The 20,083-nt window shown below is 41.1% G+C and overlaps 2 protein-coding genes across 2 annotated transcripts; both read right to left on the reverse strand.

The window, feature by feature from the left end:
• Positions 1-300: 300 nt before the first annotated feature.
• Positions 301-1,575, reverse strand: LOC130453478 (hemoglobin subunit alpha). Its single transcript, XM_056805764.1, has 3 exons — positions 1,373-1,575; positions 868-1,072; positions 301-587 (listed from the first exon to the last, which is right to left on the reverse strand). The coding sequence occupies exons 1-3, from the start codon at positions 1,465-1,467 to the stop codon at positions 459-461; spliced, it is 429 nt and encodes a 142-aa protein (XP_056661742.1). The 5' UTR covers positions 1,468-1,575; the 3' UTR covers positions 301-458.
• A 6,355-nt stretch (positions 1,576-7,930) lies between these two features.
• On the reverse strand, positions 7,931-10,603 carry LOC100618817 (hemoglobin subunit zeta-like). The gene is made up of 3 exons (XM_003341674.4): positions 10,363-10,603; positions 8,669-8,873; positions 7,931-8,210 (listed from the first exon to the last, which is right to left on the reverse strand). The coding sequence occupies exons 1-3, from the start codon at positions 10,455-10,457 to the stop codon at positions 8,082-8,084; spliced, it is 429 nt and encodes a 142-aa protein (XP_003341722.2). The 5' UTR covers positions 10,458-10,603; the 3' UTR covers positions 7,931-8,081.
• Between the last annotated feature and the right edge of the window lie 9,480 nt (positions 10,604-20,083).

Here is a 20,083-nt window from a genome sequence, read left to right on the forward strand (position 1 = left end):
GGGGCCGTGAGACTGGTCTAGGTCCATCCCCTCCCCCATTCCTATTGCACGGCTTTCCCTCCCCACCTCCAGCGCTTCGGGGCTGTGGAAGGAGCCACAGGAGTCGGGATTCTAGAAACAAACACTGAAGTTCCTTCTTCCCCACAAACATCTCCCCCGCCCCCCCTTTCACACACACACACGCGCACACACATACACACACGCACGCACACACATACACACGCGCGCACACACGCACGCACACACCCGCCCCCGCACATCCGAGCCCACACTCTCAGAAAGTAAGCGTACACAACCAAGTTGTAGCAGACTCAGACTTTATTCGAAGACTTCCATCTGTCCGTGCCAGGTAGCATGGGGTTAGGGACTCTGAGGGCCCCGCAGCCTCCGCCCGGACGGCGGTGACGGCGAGGGAGGAGGGGAAGAGGGGGAGGAAATCTCTGGCCTCCGACACAGACTTAACGGTACTTCGAGGTCAGCACGGTGGACAGAAGAGCCAAGAACTTGTCCAAGGAGGCATGGATCTCGGGAGTGAAATCCTTGCCGAGGTGACTGGCCAGAGTCACGAGCACATTGTGGCACAGGAACTGGAAGAGAAGGGACAGCTCCAGGGTCAGGCTCGGTCGCCTTGGGCGCGCGCGCTCACACGCACACCGCGCTTCTGCCCCCCTCCCCTCCCGTGCCCCTACGCGCTTTCTTCTCTAACCTGCCACGCACCCCCTCCCCCGCCCCTGCGCTCCCACTGACCACACTCAGAGCCTGGGCTCCAGGTGTTCCCAGGAAGAACCACTTCCGTCAAGGGAGCCGCGTTCCTGGCGGCCCTGGGCGAGCTCAGCTTCCCCGCGAGTCCCAGGAGCTCGGGCTCACCTTGAAGTTGACGGGATCCACCTTCAGGTTGTGGGCGTGCAGATCGCTCAGGGCGGACAGGGCGGTGGCCAGGTCATCCATGTGCGCCACGGCCAAGGACACGGCGTCGGCGATTTTCTGGCCTTGACCCTTGATTTGAGCCGAGACCGCGGAAAATTCGAAGTGCGGGAAGTAGGTCTTGGTGGGGGGGAAAGAGAGGAAGGTCCTGTGGGAAGGAGAGAGGGATTCAGTGGGGCATCATCCAGAGCACGGTGCCCCGGACACTGCGGGGCCAGACGCGGGGCTAAGGACCGGGGGACGCATTCGTAGGTGCTAAGGAGAGAAGAGGATTCTGGGCTCAGAAGACCGCGCGGTGCCGGGTGGCCTCAGGACGCGCAAGGGAAGCGTTTGGGGTTCTAGACGCGAACTGGGATTCTGAATTGTGGAGGAGCATCCCTGGGTCCAGGGGCCTGGGGATGGGCTACGGGGAGAGTGGGAAGGGCCCAGGAGGGGAGGGAGCCCTTACCTGTACAGTGCTTCAGCCATGTAGGCACCGCTGTTGCCTCCCACCTTACTCCAGGCGGCCTTCACATTAGTCTTGTCAGCGGCAGAGAGCACCATGTTGACTTCTTTTCCGGCTCTGTTACAGGTCCAGAAAGATGCAGCCCCGAGCCCCACAGTCCTTTTAAGGGGTTCCCTGGAAGGGCACACCCTGGGCAGATCCCCCAGTGGGCGTTGCTCATTGGTTGGCACGGTGCCCAGTTTAGGGTGCCAGGAGCCCAGCCGAGTCACTGATCCCAGGAGAGAGAGACTGTGCACCCCCTCGAGGGGGCGCTGTTCTCCCACCTCTCTCGGACTCCCCTACTTTCTGATGGGACTCTGTGTAGGCTCTGGACCTGAGCCCTTTCTCCTGTGCAGTCAGGCTGGGTGAATTGGGGCACCAGGCTCGAGTTCAAGTTTGACCCCATGAACTTACTAGCTGTGTAATTAGTTCTGGGCAACTGACTTGAGCTTTTTGCCTCAGTTTCCTCCTTTGTAAAATGAGTATCATGAGAGTCCCCACCTAGAAGGATCTTTATGAAGATCAGAGGAGACAACTGAGCAAAGCTCCGCACAGCGTTTGGCAGGCAGCAAGGGCTTTCTTTATAAACTGCTATTATCTCATTCACCTGTAGTCTTCTTCTTCACTCTTCCCCTAACTGAGAAAGCAGAGTGGGTGCTGTGGAATGAACACTGGTTGAAGGAAGGAGACCCCAGTGCAAATCACCTGGTCCTGTCAATAAGTACTTGTGTGGCCTTGAGCAAAAACCACAGTTTCCCCATCGGCAAAATGAGGGGAAGAAGTTGGTGTGGATGACCTCTAGAGTCCCAGCTTTCACCCAGGCTGTCATCCCCAGCCTATGAAGTACAAGGATAGCTCCCTGGCAGAACAGGACAGCTGGGTCAGACAGTTGGGTGCCCACCTACTACAGACTGGAAGACTGAGGTGGGATAGGAGGGATCCAGACCACAGCTGTATCTGAATAGGAGTGTCTGTCCTCTGTCCCTCAGTCACACTTGGGTGTCTGTCTATCTGTTCACACCAGCAGCCTGGGAACCCAATGAAGACACACCCTGGGAGGCAGCTCTGTCCTGAGGGTCAGGAGACTTGGGTCAGTCCTTTCCCTGCAGCTGAGCCACTGTGTCACCTGAACAAGCTTTTCTTTAGGAATGTTGTGAGGCTCAAACACAGAGCAGAAGTAAGCCATTGACAGCCAAATCACCCATTCTAGTTCATTCCCTAATCATAGTTAGTAGCCCCAAAGCTTTCTATTCCCTGGGACTTCGTTAGGAAGCATCCGGCCAGATGGGAGCCAGCGGTAGGAATGTCATGGTCCAAAGAGCTCTCCTGAAGTCTATATGCTCATAGATGTAGCGCTAAAAGGGACTCAAACGTCCTGAGTCCAGGCCTCCTCCAGGTTCCTTACCCGAGCCTTGGGCTTCCAGAAGGAGGGCTGTGTCTGCGAGAGCCTTGTCGGGAAGTTGCTGGGCGCTGAGAAGAACTATGGTAACACGCATCAGGCGTGCATTGTGGGTATCATAACTCTGGGATCTTTTCCCAAGCCACTGCAGGTCCTTGAAAGAGGAATGAAGCCTTCAGCCTGTGACTTAGGAAGATGGTTCTGACTCTTATGTGAAGGATTGATCAGAGAAGGCCAGAAAAAAAGTTAGGAAGATCATTACAATAACTTTGGTGAGGTAATGAGTACATGAAAGTAGAAACTCTGTGTTTGGCAGGCAGTTTTCAAAGATAGAAATACAGGCTATCAATAACCATAGGGGGAAAAGATGCTTTAAATTGCTACTAAATAGAGACATGCAAATTAAAAGCAGCTCTGAGGTTCTACTTTCTACTCATAAGATTGAAAGAAAAAAAAAGGAAGAATGAAGAAAATGGCAAATATTGGAAGAGCTGCATGATAATAGGCATTTATATAATGTTGGTAGAGCTGTATGTGAATTGGTCTGGTCACACCAGTAAAACGACTGAGAATTTCCCATTGGAATGACCCTAAGAATCAATTCAACCTCTCCAAGTCCTCCTCCTTCCCAATTCCATACTTCAAATCATATTAACATAATTTTCCATTCTTCTCTCCTTTGCTCTAGTCTCAAAAGATGTTGTCATTCTTCTACCCAACACAAGCCCTTGTTGCCAAATTGATATTTCAAAATAATAATAATAATAGTTAACAATATTCTTCTTAAAGGTTTGTGCCAATAAGATTTCTACCATTCCTATACTAAATGCTCTTATTAAATATGAAAAAGACCTTATGAACATAGAAAATAGAGGCAACTAGATGGCTCAGTAAATTGAGAGCCAGGCCTAGAGACGGGAGGTCCTGGGTTCAAATCTGAACTGACACTTCCTAGCTGTGTGACTTTGGGCTGCCTAGTTAGCCCTTACCATTCTTCTGCCTTGAAACACAATATTTAGTTCTGATTCCAAGATGGAAGATAAGGGTTTTTTAAAAAGAACATAGAAAATAGACCATCAGACACAGAAAGAGACCCTAGAGGTCATCTAGTCCAACCCACTCATTTCATGAAGAAGGAAAATGAAGCCAAGGGAAGAGGAGTGACAACCCAAGTGACATAATAAATTAGTAGAACTCAAACTAGAATTCATGTCTCTTCACTCCTGTGAATGTGATATTTCTTTGTTAGGAACACAGCCACACTGGCCAGAAATTTGTCCCAGGTGTCATGCATCTCCATGGTGTATTTCTTCCTGCAGATGGGAAGCCAGCACCTCTTGGAAGCAATAAATCAGGAATTGTAGTAGGGCAGAGAGGATGGAGGGAGGGCAGCCCCACAGTCTTGGGGCAGCTAGATGGCTCAGTGGACAGAGAGCCAGGACTAGAGATGAGGTCCTGGGTTCAGATCTGGTTTCAGAAGCTTCCTAGCTGTGTGACCCTGAGCAAGTCACTTAACCCCCATTACCTAGACCTTACCACCCTTCTGCTTTGGAACCAATACACAGTATTGATTCTAAGACAGACAATAAAGGTTTTGTAAGAAAAGACTCATCAGCCTTTTTATCTCTCTCTTCACTTTTCCTGGGTAGCCTTCTTAAAACCTTTTTCTGATTTGGTCTTCCGTTCCCCTCCTTCCCCCAGCTATTGGTCTCTGTTGTGATGTTAGGGTCTTTCCCCATCCCCTTGAACCTCAAGTCTTTCCCAGCCCTCCATGTCTCCCTGAGATCTCAAGGTTCAACTCTCCCTAAGAGGCCTCCTGGAACTGCCTTCTTCTCCAAACCAAGATGAATGAATGAATGAGTGAATTAAATCATTGGATAAATTAGTGAGAGAATTAATTAGTGAATAAATGAATAAAGAAATGGACCCCACTATTGGAAGCCTTCAATTAAAAGTAGAAGGAGTGTTGGCTACTCTTTCATTGGAATGATGGCTCTAAGTCTTTGGCTTGCTCTGAGCCTCAGTTTCCCCATTTCTAAAATGAGAAAGTCAGACTAGATGAACTCTATGGTCCTTTTATTTCTAACATTGTGTTCTCAAATCCCTTCTAGTTCTGAAATTCTTTAATAATTCTAATGTATATTTAATATTATATTGGCACAAATATACATACACATACACCTCACATATCCAGTATAGTGAGGCAACCTCTTTTAATGTCTAGAGGGCTGCTCTTGGTTTTTGGAAGACCCTCCTCCCTCTGAAACAAATTGACTGTATGATGCTGTTGTGTGGGATGGGGTCATGGCTGGTGGGCCCCACCACTGAAAGAAGTTCACAAACACGGAGCTCAGAAGCCAAAGTAGAAGGAGGCAGTTTATTCTTTCTCACGACAGGGACACTATGCAGCTTTTGGTGCCTAAGGAATGAATGTCAAAGAATTGAGTCCAAAGATTCAATTTATAGGGTCTCCAATCAAAGAAACTCTTCCCCCCTCCCACCTTTTGTTCTGGTTAGATGTTGTCATTTTTGACATTTTTTAACCCTTACCTTCCATCCCTTAACTTTATTTTCTGTCTTAGAATCAAAGGTGGAAGAGAGGTAAGGGCTAGGCAATGGGGGCTAAGTGACTTGCCTAGGGTCACACAGATAGGAATTGTCTGAGGTCAGATTTGAACCCAGGACCTCCAGTTTCTAGGTCTGGCTCTTAAATCCACTGAGCGACCCAGCTGCCCCCTATCTTTGACATTTTTTTTTAAACCCTTACCTTCCGTCTTGGAGTCAATACTATGTATTGGCTCCAAGGCAGAAGAGTGGTAAGGGCTAGGCAATGGGGGTCAAGTGACTTGCCCACGGTCACACAGCTAGGAAGTGGCTGAGGCCAGATTTGAACCTAGGACCTCCCATCTCTAGGACTGGCTCTTAATCCACTGAGCTACCCAGCTGCCACCCTATCTTTGACATTTTTTAAAGATAAGTGAATTACTGGGTTTTACAAGATATATGAGTTAGACATCTAATTAAAAGATGAGTGAATCACTGGATTGTAGACATATTGGGTTGTAGATTACAAAATTTGATGGATTGTGAATTACTCCATCCCTCAAGGCCTTTGAAATGCGAAAGGTCAAGTGTAAGGGCAGGTTGCAAAGGGAAAGATGGAACAGTGAAAGAAAAGACGATTGACAGCAATGACCATTGGTAGCAGAGGATGCTGGAAGAGAAGGGACTTAGAGGAGCTCCATGAAGACCTCTGGGGGGCTTTTTGAACGAAGATTTCCAAGAGGCAGGAAGCATATTCCTTGCTGGGGATCTTGCCAAGAGCCAATCGAGGATTCACCTGTGATTAGCCCTGAGACTACTCCTACAAAGCATTTCAGCAACATTGTACCTCTGAGAACATCTAACCAGAGTGTCAAGACTCTTCTGACCCAAGAGTGTCGTGGACTCTGCCCAAGAGCCTGGCTCTCTCCCCTTTGCCTTTGCACCTGTTCTGACTATTTTTTAGCCCCTGTATTATTAAATTAGGAGGGAGTAATAGTGGTAAGGGAAGGAGAAACTCTGGTTTGCTTTACAGCTGCCAGAGAGAGGGACCTTTTGGAGACATAGATCAGGGACCCGATTTCCTCATTCCAGCTCCCCATCTTTCCTTATAGTCATTACCCAGTAAACCTTCTTACACACAGTCAGATATTTTCCAAGTGGTTTATTCTAAGAGCTAAAGGAAGGTAAGCCCTTGAGGCTACAGATCAGCCATAGCAGAGTGGTAATCAAGACCCCTTCCCCACTAAGTCAAGACTTGGGGAGGCTTGTCCTTTGAGCCATCTCATTCAAAGGAACTTGGGGGTACCCCTTATATCACCTGATAGGGGAGACCTTCCTTCATCCTCTCATCACCCTCATATAAGAGGGGAACCCCAATTTCCTGAGTAGCACTACCCAGGAGGAGTGAGGGAGTGAGAGAGAGAGAGTAGGAGTCATCCTACCATGCAGCTCCTTCCTCCTTCACAACAAGCTCCTCACAATGGTGACATCAGTCACCATCCTTAAAGTAACACCAGCACCTGTTCATCTATAATCCTTACACAAGGGTTTTGTTTTTAGAGGGAGGGGGGAGTTCTAAAAGGAAGGGAAAGTACTAGCATCCATCTAGGTACTTAGCATTTCTTATGAGAAAGACACAGATTTCATCCCATTTGCTATGATTTGACTTCTTAGTGCCCTAAATAACTGTAATACAGAGTTGTAAAGCAGTTGCTTATGGACAGTTTTCAAGTGCCTAGTAGGAAACCTAGATAGAATCAAATCTTCACAAGTCTCGTCCCCCTCCCCCTCTCTGGCTCTCAGTTTTCCCATCTGTAAAACAAGGGTCTTGCTTTAAAAGATCCCTAAAATCCCTTCTATTTTCCAAGACCCCTTTTCTTCTAAGGTTCCTTCTAGCACTGATAGTCTGGGTTCTCTATTTTAAGTCCCAGTTCTAACGTTCTGTGGAGTATAATTCTCTGTTCAGATGTCTAATTAATTATCTCCTTACTTTGTCCACTGATCCCTTCCCCAGTGGTTTCTCAGTTCTTGTTCCTTTCCCTGATTACTCTCCAAAACTAGTCACTCCAAAGAATGCTTTCCACCTCCAGAGAAAGAACGGTTGGAGTCAGATGCAGATCAAAGTTGACTGTTTTTGACATTAACTTATTTATGGTTTTATTTTGTGGTTTGGGTTCTATATGACTATTCAACAATAACCAGTGTGGAAGTACACCTTGCATGGTAATACATGTATAACCGAGATCAAATTGCTGACCATCTTGGGGGGGGGAAGTGGGGGAAGACAATTTATATGTAATTGGAAAATGAAATATTTTGGAATAAAAATAAAATAAACTATTGACTCTCCCTTTGTAGTCTATCTAAGTTAGGTGGGTTTGACCTTACTGGGGGGGGGGGAGGGGGAAATGGGCAAGGCTTGATTTAGGATGTCCTAACCATGACCTTATACAACTCTGACTTTAATACTCCATTTTATCCCTTTACTTTCCATTTCCCAAAGGATCTGAGACTTTTATCTTTAATTGGTCTTTTGGAATAGAAACCATTAAGAAAGCCAAGAAAGTAGATGAAGAGACTCAGGCTTCATTTGTTTATTTGTCATGAAGGACAAAACAGTATATTGGGGAAAGGGGAAGAGTATAAAAGGGCAACAGAGTGGGATGAAGCTCTAGAGTTCAATGGCAGCAAGACTCCATTTGCCTTTCCAGGGCTTGAGGTCCAAAGGGCTCATCTGTACTTCTCTGTCAGAACTGCGGTCACAAGGGCCAGGAACTTATCCCAGGCAGCATGGGTTTCAGCAGTTAAGTCATTAGGGAAGTGCACAGCAAGAGTAACCAGCATACAGTGATTCAGGAACTGTCAACATAAGGTGAAGAAGAGAGTGAGAAATTTGGGGATGAGTGAGGCAAAACTTAAGTGAGGGTAAAAAGAGGACAAGACTACTGGGGAGGGGGAGAGGTAGGAATTGAAGAGATAAAGGAAAAAATCAGGTGAGATATTGGAGAATAGAGGAATAGGGGAGGAAACATAAGAGATGAGGAAGAGAAGCAGGTGAAATATTGAGTGTTTAGAAGAGAAAAAAAACACAAGATGCTGAGGGATGGGAGGACAGGAGGTAAGACATTAGAGTGTAGAAGAAAGAAGTGGATAGAACACTGAGGTATGGAGAAGGAAGAAGGGTGAGACTTTAGAGAATAAGAAACAGAATGGACCCTTCATCAACTGGGTTCATGCATCTTGGGGAGATCAACTAGGATCCAGAGTCCTAGCCACAGTGGCAACCTCTGCTGCCCTCCTTGAGCTCATTTCCTCACCTTGAAGTTCACAGGGTCCACTCTAAGGATGTAGGCATGGAGTTCACTGAGCTTGGACAGGGCACTCCCAACGTTGTCAATATGCTTGACAGCATCTCCAATAGCACCCATCACCTTGGAGCCATGGGCTTTCAGCTGGTCTGAGCCAGGGCTCAGGTCAAAGTGGGGGAAATAAGTCTTGGTCTGGGGGAAGGTGAGGAAAAGCCTAGAAAAAGAGGGGGTATAGTGTTAATTGGGTCTGAGGGAAGGGTGGAGAGACTGTAAAGAGTGAGGATTCTAGTTTTTAGTCTACTATTTATTGTCACTTTGGACCAGTCATGCCATTTTGCTGACAATCAGTTTCCACATCTTTAAAATGGAAATAACCATACTCGCACTATTTTCCTCATAAGTGTTTGCAAAGGAAATATTTCCAGGATTGTAAAGTACTATCAGACATAGAATTCTGGAGTACAGAATGTCAGAATTGGCTGAGATTTTTGAAATATAAAAAAAGAATGTCAGATCTGGAAGAAATCATAGAAGATAGAACTTAGAATGACAGAATCAGAAAATATCTGATATTTTATAAGAACTTTTAAAGTATTTTGAAGGTCTGATAATCAGAGGCTTTAGGGCTATAGATATTGTTAAGATTACTGCAAAGCAACATATAACCATCACGACAATCATTTTGTTTCTGTTTTGTTTTTGAAAACCTTATTTTCTGTTTTAGTATCAACTCTAAGACAGAAAAGCAGCAAGGGCTAAGCAATTGTGCATTTCATTCTTTTTTAAATTTTAATTTATTTATTTTAATTAATTAATTATATTATATTATATTATTTTTATTATTATTAATTTAATTAATAATATATAATGATATAAATATATAATAAAAATAATAAATAATAAAATTATTAATTAAATTTTAATTTATTTTTATTAATTTAAATTTTAAATTAAAAAAAATTCTTTTTTACCTTCTAGCTTGGAATCAATACTGTGTATCAGTTCCAAGGCAGGAGAGAGTAGTAACGGCTAGGCAATGGGCATTAAATGACTTGCCCAAAGGTCACACAGCTAGGAAGTGTCTTAGGTCAAATTTGAACCCAGGACCTCCCATCTCTAGACCTGGCTCTCAATGCACTGAGCCACTCAACTACCCCCTAAATTTCATTTTCAAAGCACTGAAAACTCTCTTTAATTATGTCTCATTCTATGGTTTATAAAGAGATAATTTATAACAGAGAATTGATAGAGCTAGTGGAAGGGACGTGAAGGACCATTGACTCCAACCCCCTCATTATAGAAATAAGAAAAAAAAACAACAAACAGAACTAGGGAAGGTGAGAAGAAACTTGTCCAAGATCAGATAAATTGTTCCTTGGACTTCACAATCCTTATATCTAAGTCAGCCTGATTCCCTAGAATTGATCTTGGGCAGAGCTCTGTCTGGTTGCTACTGCTTCCTCCTTCCCTGCAAACTTAAGTCTTTTCAAGGCTAAGTTATCTCAGCAGGATATAGCTCTGTGCCCCCTTGTTCTGGGTCATGGTCAGCTGGACAAGGTGGTATTTTCTGAAATTTACAAAAAGAACCTGGAAAGGACCTGAAGTATCCCCAACAAAGCCCCTGTCCCTGGGCTCCTCAGTGCTCCTCAAGAACAGGCCCCTTCCCCATATTCCAGGATCCTGGACGGTGGGGTTATTCTTACCTCTCCAAGGTCTCTGTGCCAAGGGCCTCAGCCTGGGGGGCGATCTTGGACCAAATGTTGGCAATCGAAGCTTTGTCAGACTTGGTCAGAGACATGGTGATTATGTCGAGGATGAGCTCGAGTTACTCCTGCAGTGAATACTCAGGAAAAAGCTAGGTGACTTTCTGCTCCCTGATGGTCCCCTTTTATAGGGCTAGGAACAGTTCAGATGGACAGTGGCTCATAACAATTGGCTAGTGGAGAGGAGGTCCCCCAAAGAGGTGGAGTCATCTTATCTGTCTAAGAGACAATGGCTTAGTGGGAGGGCTGGGGGCTGAAGAACTGAGAATAGGGTGGGATTTCGTGGAGGGCAGTTAGGGTGTGGAAGAGAGGGGCTATCAGGTCCTTCCATCTTCACAGAAGGGAGGTGTTGGCCATGAGCCTGGACCCAAGGTCCTGGAGGGAGATATGGAGGGTTATACATGTATTATCACACAAAACATTTCCATATTATTAATTTTTGTAAGTGGATAATCTTATAAAACCAAAACCCCAAATAAACAAGTGATAAATTATATATTTTCATCTGCATTCTGACTCCAGCAGTTCTTTCTCTAGATGTGGATAATATTCTTTCTCATAAGTCCCTCAGAATTGACCTGAATAATTGTATTGCTGTTAGTAGCAGAGTCTATTACATTTGATTGTCCCACAATATTTCAGTTACTGTTTATAATGTTCTCCTGGTTCTGCTTATTTCATTCTGCATCATTTCACATAGGACTTTCCAGCTTTTTCTGAAATCATTCTGTTCATCATTCCTTACAGCACAAGAGTATTCCATCACCATCATATACCACAATTTGTCCAGCCATTCCCCAATTGAAGGACATTCTTTAGTTTCCAATTCTTTGCCACCACATAAAACACAACTATAATATCTTTGTACAAACAGGTCCTTTCTCATTTTAAAAAATCTCTTTGGTATACAGACCTAATAGTGGCATTACTGGATCAAAAGGTAGGCAGTATGCCCAAATAACCATTTGGACATAATTCCAAATTGCCCTCCAGAATGTTAAAACCAATTCACAACTCTACCAGCAATGCATTAGTGTTCCAATTTTGCCACATCCCCTCAAATATTTATCATTTTCCTTTACCATCATATTGGCCAATCTGCTAGGTGTGAGGTGGTACCTCAGAATTGTTTTAATTTGCATTTCTTTAATCAGGAAGGATTTAGAACACTTTTTCATGTGATTAATTCATAGCTTTGATTTCTTCATTTGGAAACTGCCTATTCATATCCTTTGACCATTTATCAATTGGAGAATGCCTTGGATTCTTATAAATTTTATTTAGTTTTTTATATATTTGAGAAAGTAGACCTTTGTCAGAGAAATTTGTTATAAAAATTTTCTCCAGTTTGTTTTCCTTCTAATCTTAGTTGCATTGGTTTTGTTTGTATAAATTTTTTTAAATTTAATATAATCAAAATTATTCACTTCACATTTTGTAGTCTTTTCTCTCTATCATTTGCTCATAAATTATTCCCTTCTCCATAGATCTGACAATTAACTATTCTGTGTTCCCTTAATTTACTTATAATGTCACTATGTTTTAATCATATACCCATTATAACCATATACCCATTTGTATCTTGATATAGGAGGTGAGATACTGATCTAAATCTAATTTTTGCCATACTGTTCTCTAATTTTCCCAGCAGTTTTTGTCAAATAGTGAGTTCTTATCCCAAAAACTGGGATCTTTGGGTTTATCAAACACCAGATTTCTGAGGTAATTTACCCTAGTCTATTCCATTAATCCACCCTTGTATTTCTATTTCTTAGTCTGTACCAGGTTGTTTTGATGATTACTTCAGCTTAAGATCTGGTACTGCTAGTCCACCATCCTTCATATTTTTTTCATTAAGTCCCTTAATATTCTTGACCTTTTGTTCTTCCAGATGAAATTTGTTATTATTTTTTCTAGTTCTATAAAATAGTATTTTTGGTAGTTTGATAGTTATGGCACTGAGTAAATAAATTAATTTAGGTAGGATTGTCATTTTTATTATATTAGCTTGACCTGCCCATGAGCAATTGATATTTTTCCAGTTATTTAAACCTAATTTTATATGTGTGAAAAGTGTTTTACAATTGTATTCATATAATTCCTACATTTGTTTTGGCAAATAGATTCCCAAATTTTTATATTGTCTAGAGTGATTTTAAATGGAGTTTCTCTTCTTAACTCTGGTTGCTGAGTTTTGTTGGAAATATACAGAAATGCTGACGATTTATGTGGGTTTATTTCTTTGCCCCTATTTCATTCATTCTATCTTCTGTAATATTTTTGTGTGAATGTTGTATGATTACATTCCCTGATATATTATAAGATCATTAAGGACAGGGGCTGATATTTTTATATTTGCAATTCTCTTAGTGCCTAGTACATAGAAATGATTAATATATGTTTTGTTTTTAATTGAAAAGAGAGAGGGCAGATGGGGAGGGGGAAAAAAGGAAGAAGTTGATGATAATGAAAAAGTAGAAGAGGAGGAGAAGGAGGGAGATGGAGAAAAGTCATAGAGAGAAGAAATGAGAGAGAAAGAAAGAAGAGACAAAAAAAGATGATATGGATAGAATGAGGAGAAAATGAAAAGAATGAGGAGAGAGAGAAAGAGGAGAGAAAAAAGAAGAGAGAAGGAAGAGAGTGGAAGAGAAGGACGAGAAAGAAGATAAAGGAGAGGAGGGAAAGGGAGACAGAGAGCAAAGAGAAAAAGGCATGTCTGCTTTGGGATCCAAGAGAACTGTTCTCTCTGCTAGCTGTGGGTTCTTTACCTGACTCTTGTTCAGCCATCAATTCAGAGTCCTGTTTGTCTATGTTTGAAATTCAGTGGGAGAAAGGTTGGACATGAACAGGAAATTTCGGGTAGGGTTTGGTTATAGCTCATGAAGTTGAATGAACAAACGAATGAATGAGAAAACAGTTATTAAGTCCTTCAGTGTGTCAAATTTGGTGCTAAGCATTAGGGATACAAATATAGTAAAGGTAGTACTTGACCTTAACATATATATATATATGTATGTGTGTGTGTGTATATATATATATATATATATATATACTTTTTAAAATTTTAAATAATATTTTACTTTTCCTCAATTACATGTAAAAACAATTTTTTAACATTTGTTTTATAAAATTTTGAGTTCCAAATTCTCTCCTTCCCTTCCCTCCTTGAGACAGCAAGTAATTTTATCTAGGTTATACATGTGTGATCATGCAAAATATATTTCCATGCTAATCTTGTATAGGAAGACATACATAATTTTAAAAGCTCATAAAGATAGTAAAGTGAAAAATGGTATACTTCGATCTACATTTAGACTCCAGTTTTTTCTCTGAAGGTGCCTAGCATTTTTCATCATGACTCCTTTAGAATTGTCTTGGATCATTGTATTGCTGAGAATAGCTACAGTTGATCATTATACAATGTAGATGTTACTGTGTACAATATTCTCCTGGTTCTGCTAATTGCTTTCTTTTAAAAAATAATTTATTTATTTAGAATATTTTTCCATGGAAAGTAATGAATGCTGGAGGAGTGTGGCAAAGTTGGGACATTAATTCATTGCTGGTAGAGTTGTGAAATGGTCCAACCATTCTGGAGGGCAATTTGGAACTATGCCCAAAAGGGCACTATAAGACTGTCTGACCTTTGATCCAGCCATAGCACTGCTGGGTTTGTGCCCCAAAGAGATAATAAGGAAAAAGACTTGTACAAGAATATTCATAGCTGCGCTCTTTGTGGTGGCCAAAAATTGGAAAATGAGAGGATGCCCTTCAATTGGGGAATGGCAGAACAAATTGTGGTATATGTTGGTGATGGAATACTATTGTGCTCAAAGGAATAATAAAGTGGAGGAGTTCCATGGAGACTGGAACAACCTCCAGGAAGTGATGCAGAGTGAAAGGAGCAGAACCAGGAAAACATTGTACACAGAGACTGATACATTGTGGTACAATCGAAGGTGATGGACTTCTCCATTAGTGGCAATGCAGTGTCCTTGAACAATCTGCAAGGATCTAAAAAACACTATCCACAAGCAGAGGACAAACTGTGGGAGTAAAAACACCGATGAAAAGCAACTGCCTGACTACAGCGGTTGAGGGGACATGACAGAGGAGAGACTCTAAATGAATACTCTAATGCAAATACTAACAACATGGAAATGGGTTCGAATCAAGAACACATGTGATACCCAGTGGAATCATGTGTCGGCTATGGGGGATGGGGAGGGGGAGGAAAAGAAAATGATCTTTGTCTTTAATGAACAATGCTTGGAAATTATCAAATAAAATATTATTTTTAAAAAAACACCAAAGAAAAGCAACTGCTTGACTACAGGGGTGGAGGGGATATGACTGAGGAGAGACTCTAAATGAACACTCTAGAGCAAATACCAACAACATGGAAATGGGTTCGAGTCAAGAACACATGTAATACCCAGTGGAATCAAGCATCGGCAATGGGGGGGGGGAGGAAAAGAAAATGATTTTTTGTTTCCAATGAATAATGTTTGGAAATGACCAAATAAAATAATGTTTAAAAAAAATAAAAAATAAATTACCCCTTGTAAGGCAAAAAAAAAAAAGCTATTATAGAAAAAGCTGATGATTTATGTGGGTTTATTTTCTTTTCAGCAAATTTGCCATACTTACTAATTATTTCAACTAGTTTTTTAAATGATTTTTTTTTCCAATTGTTTAGATCTGACTTTGTGTGAAAAGTGTTCTGTGATTGTTTTCATATAATTCCTGTGTTTGTCTTGACAAGTAGATTCCCATATATTTTATATTGTATAACATTATTTTAAATAGAATTTATTTTTATATCTCTTGCTGGTGAACTTTATTAATAATAGGAATGGGTGGTAAATTTTATTAAATATTTTTCCTGCATCTATTGGGAAAAAAAAGAATATTTTTCCATGGTTACATGACTCATGATCTTTCCCTCCCCTCTTTCCTCCCTCCACCCAGAGCTGACAGGCAATTCCACTCGGTCATACATATATCATTGTTCAAAACCTATTTCCATATTATTTATATTTACAATAGAGTGATTATTTAGCACCAAACTCCCAATCATATCCCCATTGAACCACATCATCAATCATATGTTTTTCTTCTGCATTTCTTCTCCCACAGTTCTTTCTCTGCATGTGGATAGTGTTCGTTCTCATAAGTCCCTCAGAATTGTCCTGGATCATTGCATTGTTATCAGTAGCAAAGTCCATTACATATTATTGTCCCACAATGTTTCAGTCTCTGTGTACAATGTTCTCTTGGTTTTGCTCATTTCACTCTGTATCAGTTCACGAAGGTCTTTCCAGTTCACATGGAATTCCTCTAGTTCATCACTCCTTACATAACAAGAGTATTCCATCACCATCAGATACCACAATTTGTTCAGTCATTCCCCAATCAATAGACAGCCCTCTCATTTTCCAGGGTTTTGCCACCACAAAGAGCACGGCTATAAATATTTTTGTACAAACATTTTTCCTTATTATCTCTTTGGAGTACAAACCCAGCAGTGCTATGGCTGGTTCGAAGGATAGGCATTCTTTTTTTTTTACATTTTTTTATTTTTAAATTTTAATTTTATTTCATCAATTTAGAACATTATTCTTTGGTTAAAAGAATCATATTCTTTCCCTCTCCCCCCCCCCCCCCCCCTTCCCATAGCCGGTGCACAATTCCACTGGGTATTACATGTGTCCTTGATCAGAACCTATTTCCATGTTGTTGATGTTTGCACTAGAATGTTCATTTAGAGTCTACATCCCCAATCATATCCCCATCAACCCATGTAATCAAGCAGTTATTTTTCTTGGTGTTTCTACTCCCACAGTTTTTCCTCGATGTGGATAGTGTTCCTTCTCATAGCTCCCTCCAAGTTGTTCAGGATCACTGCATTGCCACTAATGGAGAAGTCCATTACATTCGATTGTACCACACAATGTGTCAGTCTCTGTGTACAATGTTCTCCTGGTTCTGCTCCTTTTACTCTGCATCAATTCCTGGAGGTTGTTCCAGTCTCCATGGAATTCCTCCACGTTATTATTCCTTTGAGCACAATAGTATTCCATCACCAACATATACCACAACGTGTTCAGCCATTCCCCAATTGAAGGGCATCCCCTCATTTTCCAATTTTTGGCCACCACAAAGAGCACAGTTATGAATATTCTTGTACAAGTCTTTTTCCTTATTGTCTCTTTGGGGTACAAACCCAGCAGTGCTATGGCTGGATCAAAGGTCAGACAGTCTTTTATCACCCTTTGGGCATAGTTCCAAATTGCCTTCCAGAATGGTTGGATCAATTCACAACTCCATCAGCAATGCATTAATGTCCCGACTTTGCCACATCCCCTCCAATTTTTATTCTTTTCCTTTGCTGCCATATTGGCCAGTCTGTTAGGTGTAAGGTGGTACCTAAGAGTTGTTTTGATTTGCATTTCTCTAATCAGGATGGGATTTAGAATACTTTTTCATGTGCTTATTGATTGTTTTGATTTCTTCATCTGAAAACTGCCTATTCATATATCCCTTGACCATTTGTCAATTGGGGAATAGCTTGTTTTTTTGTAAATTTTATTTAGTTCCCTACATATTTGGGAAATTAAACCTTTGTCAGAGAGTTTTGTTATGAAAATTTCCCGTTTGTTACTTTCCTTCTACTTTTGGTTGCATTGGTTTTGTTTGTATAAAACCCTTTTAATTTAATATAATCATTCATTTTACATTTTGTAATATTCTCTATCTCTTGCTTGGTCTTAAATTCCTTCCTTTCCCATAGATCTGACAGGTATACTATTCTATGTTCACTTACTTTATTTATATTATTTATTAGTTCAATAGTTTTTTTTACTTTCAATTTTATTAATTTCTCCTTTGACTTTTTGGATTTCCAATTTAATTTTTTACCTGGGGATTTAAAATTTGTTCTTTTTTTAGCTTTTTAAGTTGCATGCCCAATTCATTAATCTCCCCCCTCTCTATTTTGTCGATATAGGCACCTAGGGATATAAACTTTCCCCTGAGTACTACTTTGAATGTATCCCATAGATTTTGATGTTTCCTCATTGTCATTCTCTTCAAAGAAATCAGTCATTGTTTCTATGATTTGTTCTTTGACCACTAGTTTTTTGTTGTTTTTTTTAACATTATCGGCCACTAGTTTTGAAGAATTGGATTATTAAGTTTCCAATTAATTTTAAATTTGCCTCTCCATGAACCCTTATTAATTATGACTTTTATTACATTAGGATCTGAAAAATTGCATTTATTATTTCTGCTTTTCTACATTTGTTTGCAATGTTTTTATGCCCTAGTACATAGTCAATCTTTATATATACGTATCATGTACTGCTGAAAAGAAGGCATATTCCTTTTTTATCCCTAGTCAATTTTCTCCAGATATCTATTAGCTCTAATTTTTTGAATATTTCATTTTTTAAAAACTGTCAACATGGAATCTAGGAATCCTAAACTTGTGACCTAGTGGGTTCTGATGAACCCCAAGTTTCAGGACTAGCTTATAGGTTGGAGACCCCAAAGCTTTGTCTCCAGAAGCCTTCCCGTATATCACAGCCTCTGGACCTTCAGCTTGTGAGATTGAGGCACTGCCTATAGCACCAAAGAGTCACTGGACTTTGGATTGGGTTTAGCTCCCACCTGAAGTGGATTGTCTATTCCCCTGAGGGTCCCCGACTCAGTCTGAAACTACTAGCCTGGGATTCCCTTCAGGGCAGATTCCCAAGGGAAAAGGGAACAAGGACAAGCTTCGGGGTCTCCAACCTATAAGCTAGTCCTGAAACTTGGGGTTTGTCAGATCCCACTAGGCCACAAGTTTGGGATTCCTAGATTCCATGTTGACAAAACACTTACCTTCCATCTTAGAATCAATACTGTCTTTTGGTTCTGAGTGGAAGAGAGGTAAGGGCTAGGCAAACAAGGTTAAGTGACTTATCCAGTCACACAGGTAGGAAGTGTCTGAGACCAGATTTGAACCAGGGATCTCCCATCTCTAGCTCTGGCTCTCAGTCCACTAAGCCACCTAGCTGTCCCCTAATTTTTCCAATATTTCATTCACTTCCCTTCTTTCTTATTTATTTTTGGGTTCAATTTATCTTGTTCTGATATGGAAAGGTTGAGGTCCCCCACTAATATGGTTTTTACTGTCTATTTCCACCTTAAGCTCCTTTAGTTTCTCCTTTAAAAATCTGGATGCTATACCACTTGGTGCATTCATGTTAAGTAGTGATATTTCTTTATTATTTATACTGCCTTTTATCAAGATGTAATTATCTTCCTTATCTCTTTTAATCAAATCTATTTTTACTCTAGTTTGTCTGAGATCATAATTGCTACTCCTGCCTTCCTGGTCTGAGTTACAGCCCAATAAATTCTGCTCCAGCCTCTTACTTTTACACTGTTCTTATCTACCTGCTTCAGGTGTTTCTTGTAGACAACATATGGTAGGAGTCTGGTTTTTAATCCATTCTGCTATCTGCTTCTCTTTTATGGATGAGTTCATCCCATTCACATATATAGTTAAGATTAGCGTCTGTGTATTCCATTTTGACTTCCTCCTTTAATTCTAACCTTTCTCCTTTCCCTCTAGTATTTTGCTTTTAGTCAGTCTCCCCCCTTTCCCCTCCTTTATATTACTCCCCCTCCCACCACCTCCCTTTTTATTCCCCTTTAACTATAGGGCCATTTAAATACTCCCCTACAATGCAGTGATCCTGAACAACTCTGAGGGATCTATCCACATTCAGAGGGAAAACTGGGGGAGTAGAAACACAGAAGAAAAACAACTGCTTGATTACATGGGTCGAGGGGATATGGCTGGGGATGTAGACCCTAAATGAACATTCTGATGCAAACACCAACAGCATGGAAATAGGTTCTGATCAAGGACACAAGTAATACCCAGTGGAATTGCGTTTGGGCAACGGGAAAGGTTGGGGGAGGAGAGGGAGAAATAGAAAATGATTTTTGTAACCAAGGAATAATGTTTGAAATTGACCAAATAAAATAAACAAATAAATACTCCCCTAAACTCTCCCTCTCTTGTATTACTCCCCTCCCATCACTCCATTTCTTATTATTCTTCTATTTCTTTATAGGGCAAGAGACAATTCTGTTTCCTAATGGATCTGACAGTTCTTCTTCCCTCTCTGAGTCAATTCCAGTGAAAGTAAGATTTAAATATTACCTCTTGCCAGCCTCTTCCTCCCTTTCATTGTACTGGTCTTCTACTCTTCCCCTTCCACCGCTTTTTTATGTGATATATTTTACCCCATTTTACCTCTTTTTCCTATTTCTCTTAGTATTAACCTCTTTTTTCACCCCTTGTTTTTTATATTTTTGGACATATTACCCTAAATAGCTTACCATTGCACTCTCTATGTATACTTCTTCTAGCTACTAATAATGATAACATTTTTTAAGAGTTACAGATATCATGTTTCCATATAGAAATACATGCCATTTGACCTTATTGAAGCCCTTAATTTTTTTCTCTTTCTTATTTCCCTTTTTATGTTTCTCTTGAAATCTGTATTTGGGCATTAAAATTTCTGTTTAGGTCTGGTCTTTTTTTCAGGAATGCTTGGAAGTCTTCTATTTTATTAAATGACCATACTTTCCCCTGAAAGAA

The sequence above is a fragment of the Monodelphis domestica genome, chromosome 7, assembly GCF_027887165.1.
Source record: "Monodelphis domestica isolate mMonDom1 chromosome 7, mMonDom1.pri, whole genome shotgun sequence".
In the NCBI taxonomy this organism is placed as follows: domain Eukaryota; kingdom Metazoa; phylum Chordata; class Mammalia; order Didelphimorphia; family Didelphidae; genus Monodelphis; species Monodelphis domestica.

Bases quoted from the DNA above. Each gene is read 5' to 3' on its own strand.
- LOC130453478 (XM_056805764.1), bottom strand. From the start codon at position 1,467: ATGGTGCTCTCTGCCGCTGACAAGACTAATGTGAAGGCCGCCTGGAGT. The intron at 1,073-1,372 runs GTAAGGGCTCCC...TCCTTCCCACAG, and splicing joins ATGGCTGAAGCACTGTACAG to GACCTTCCTCTCTTTCCCCC. The intron at 588-867 runs GTGAGCCCGAGC...CTTCTCTTCCAG, and splicing joins TGGATCCCGTCAACTTCAAG to TTCCTGTGCCACAATGTGCT.
- LOC100618817 (XM_003341674.4), bottom strand. From the start codon at position 10,457: ATGTCTCTGACCAAGTCTGACAAAGCTTCGATTGCCAACATTTGGTCC. The intron at 8,874-10,362 runs GTAAGAATAACC...CTCTTTTTCTAG, and splicing joins GGCACAGAGACCTTGGAGAG to GCTTTTCCTCACCTTCCCCC. The intron at 8,211-8,668 runs GTGAGGAAATGA...TTATGTTGACAG, and splicing joins TGGACCCTGTGAACTTCAAG to TTCCTGAATCACTGTATGCT.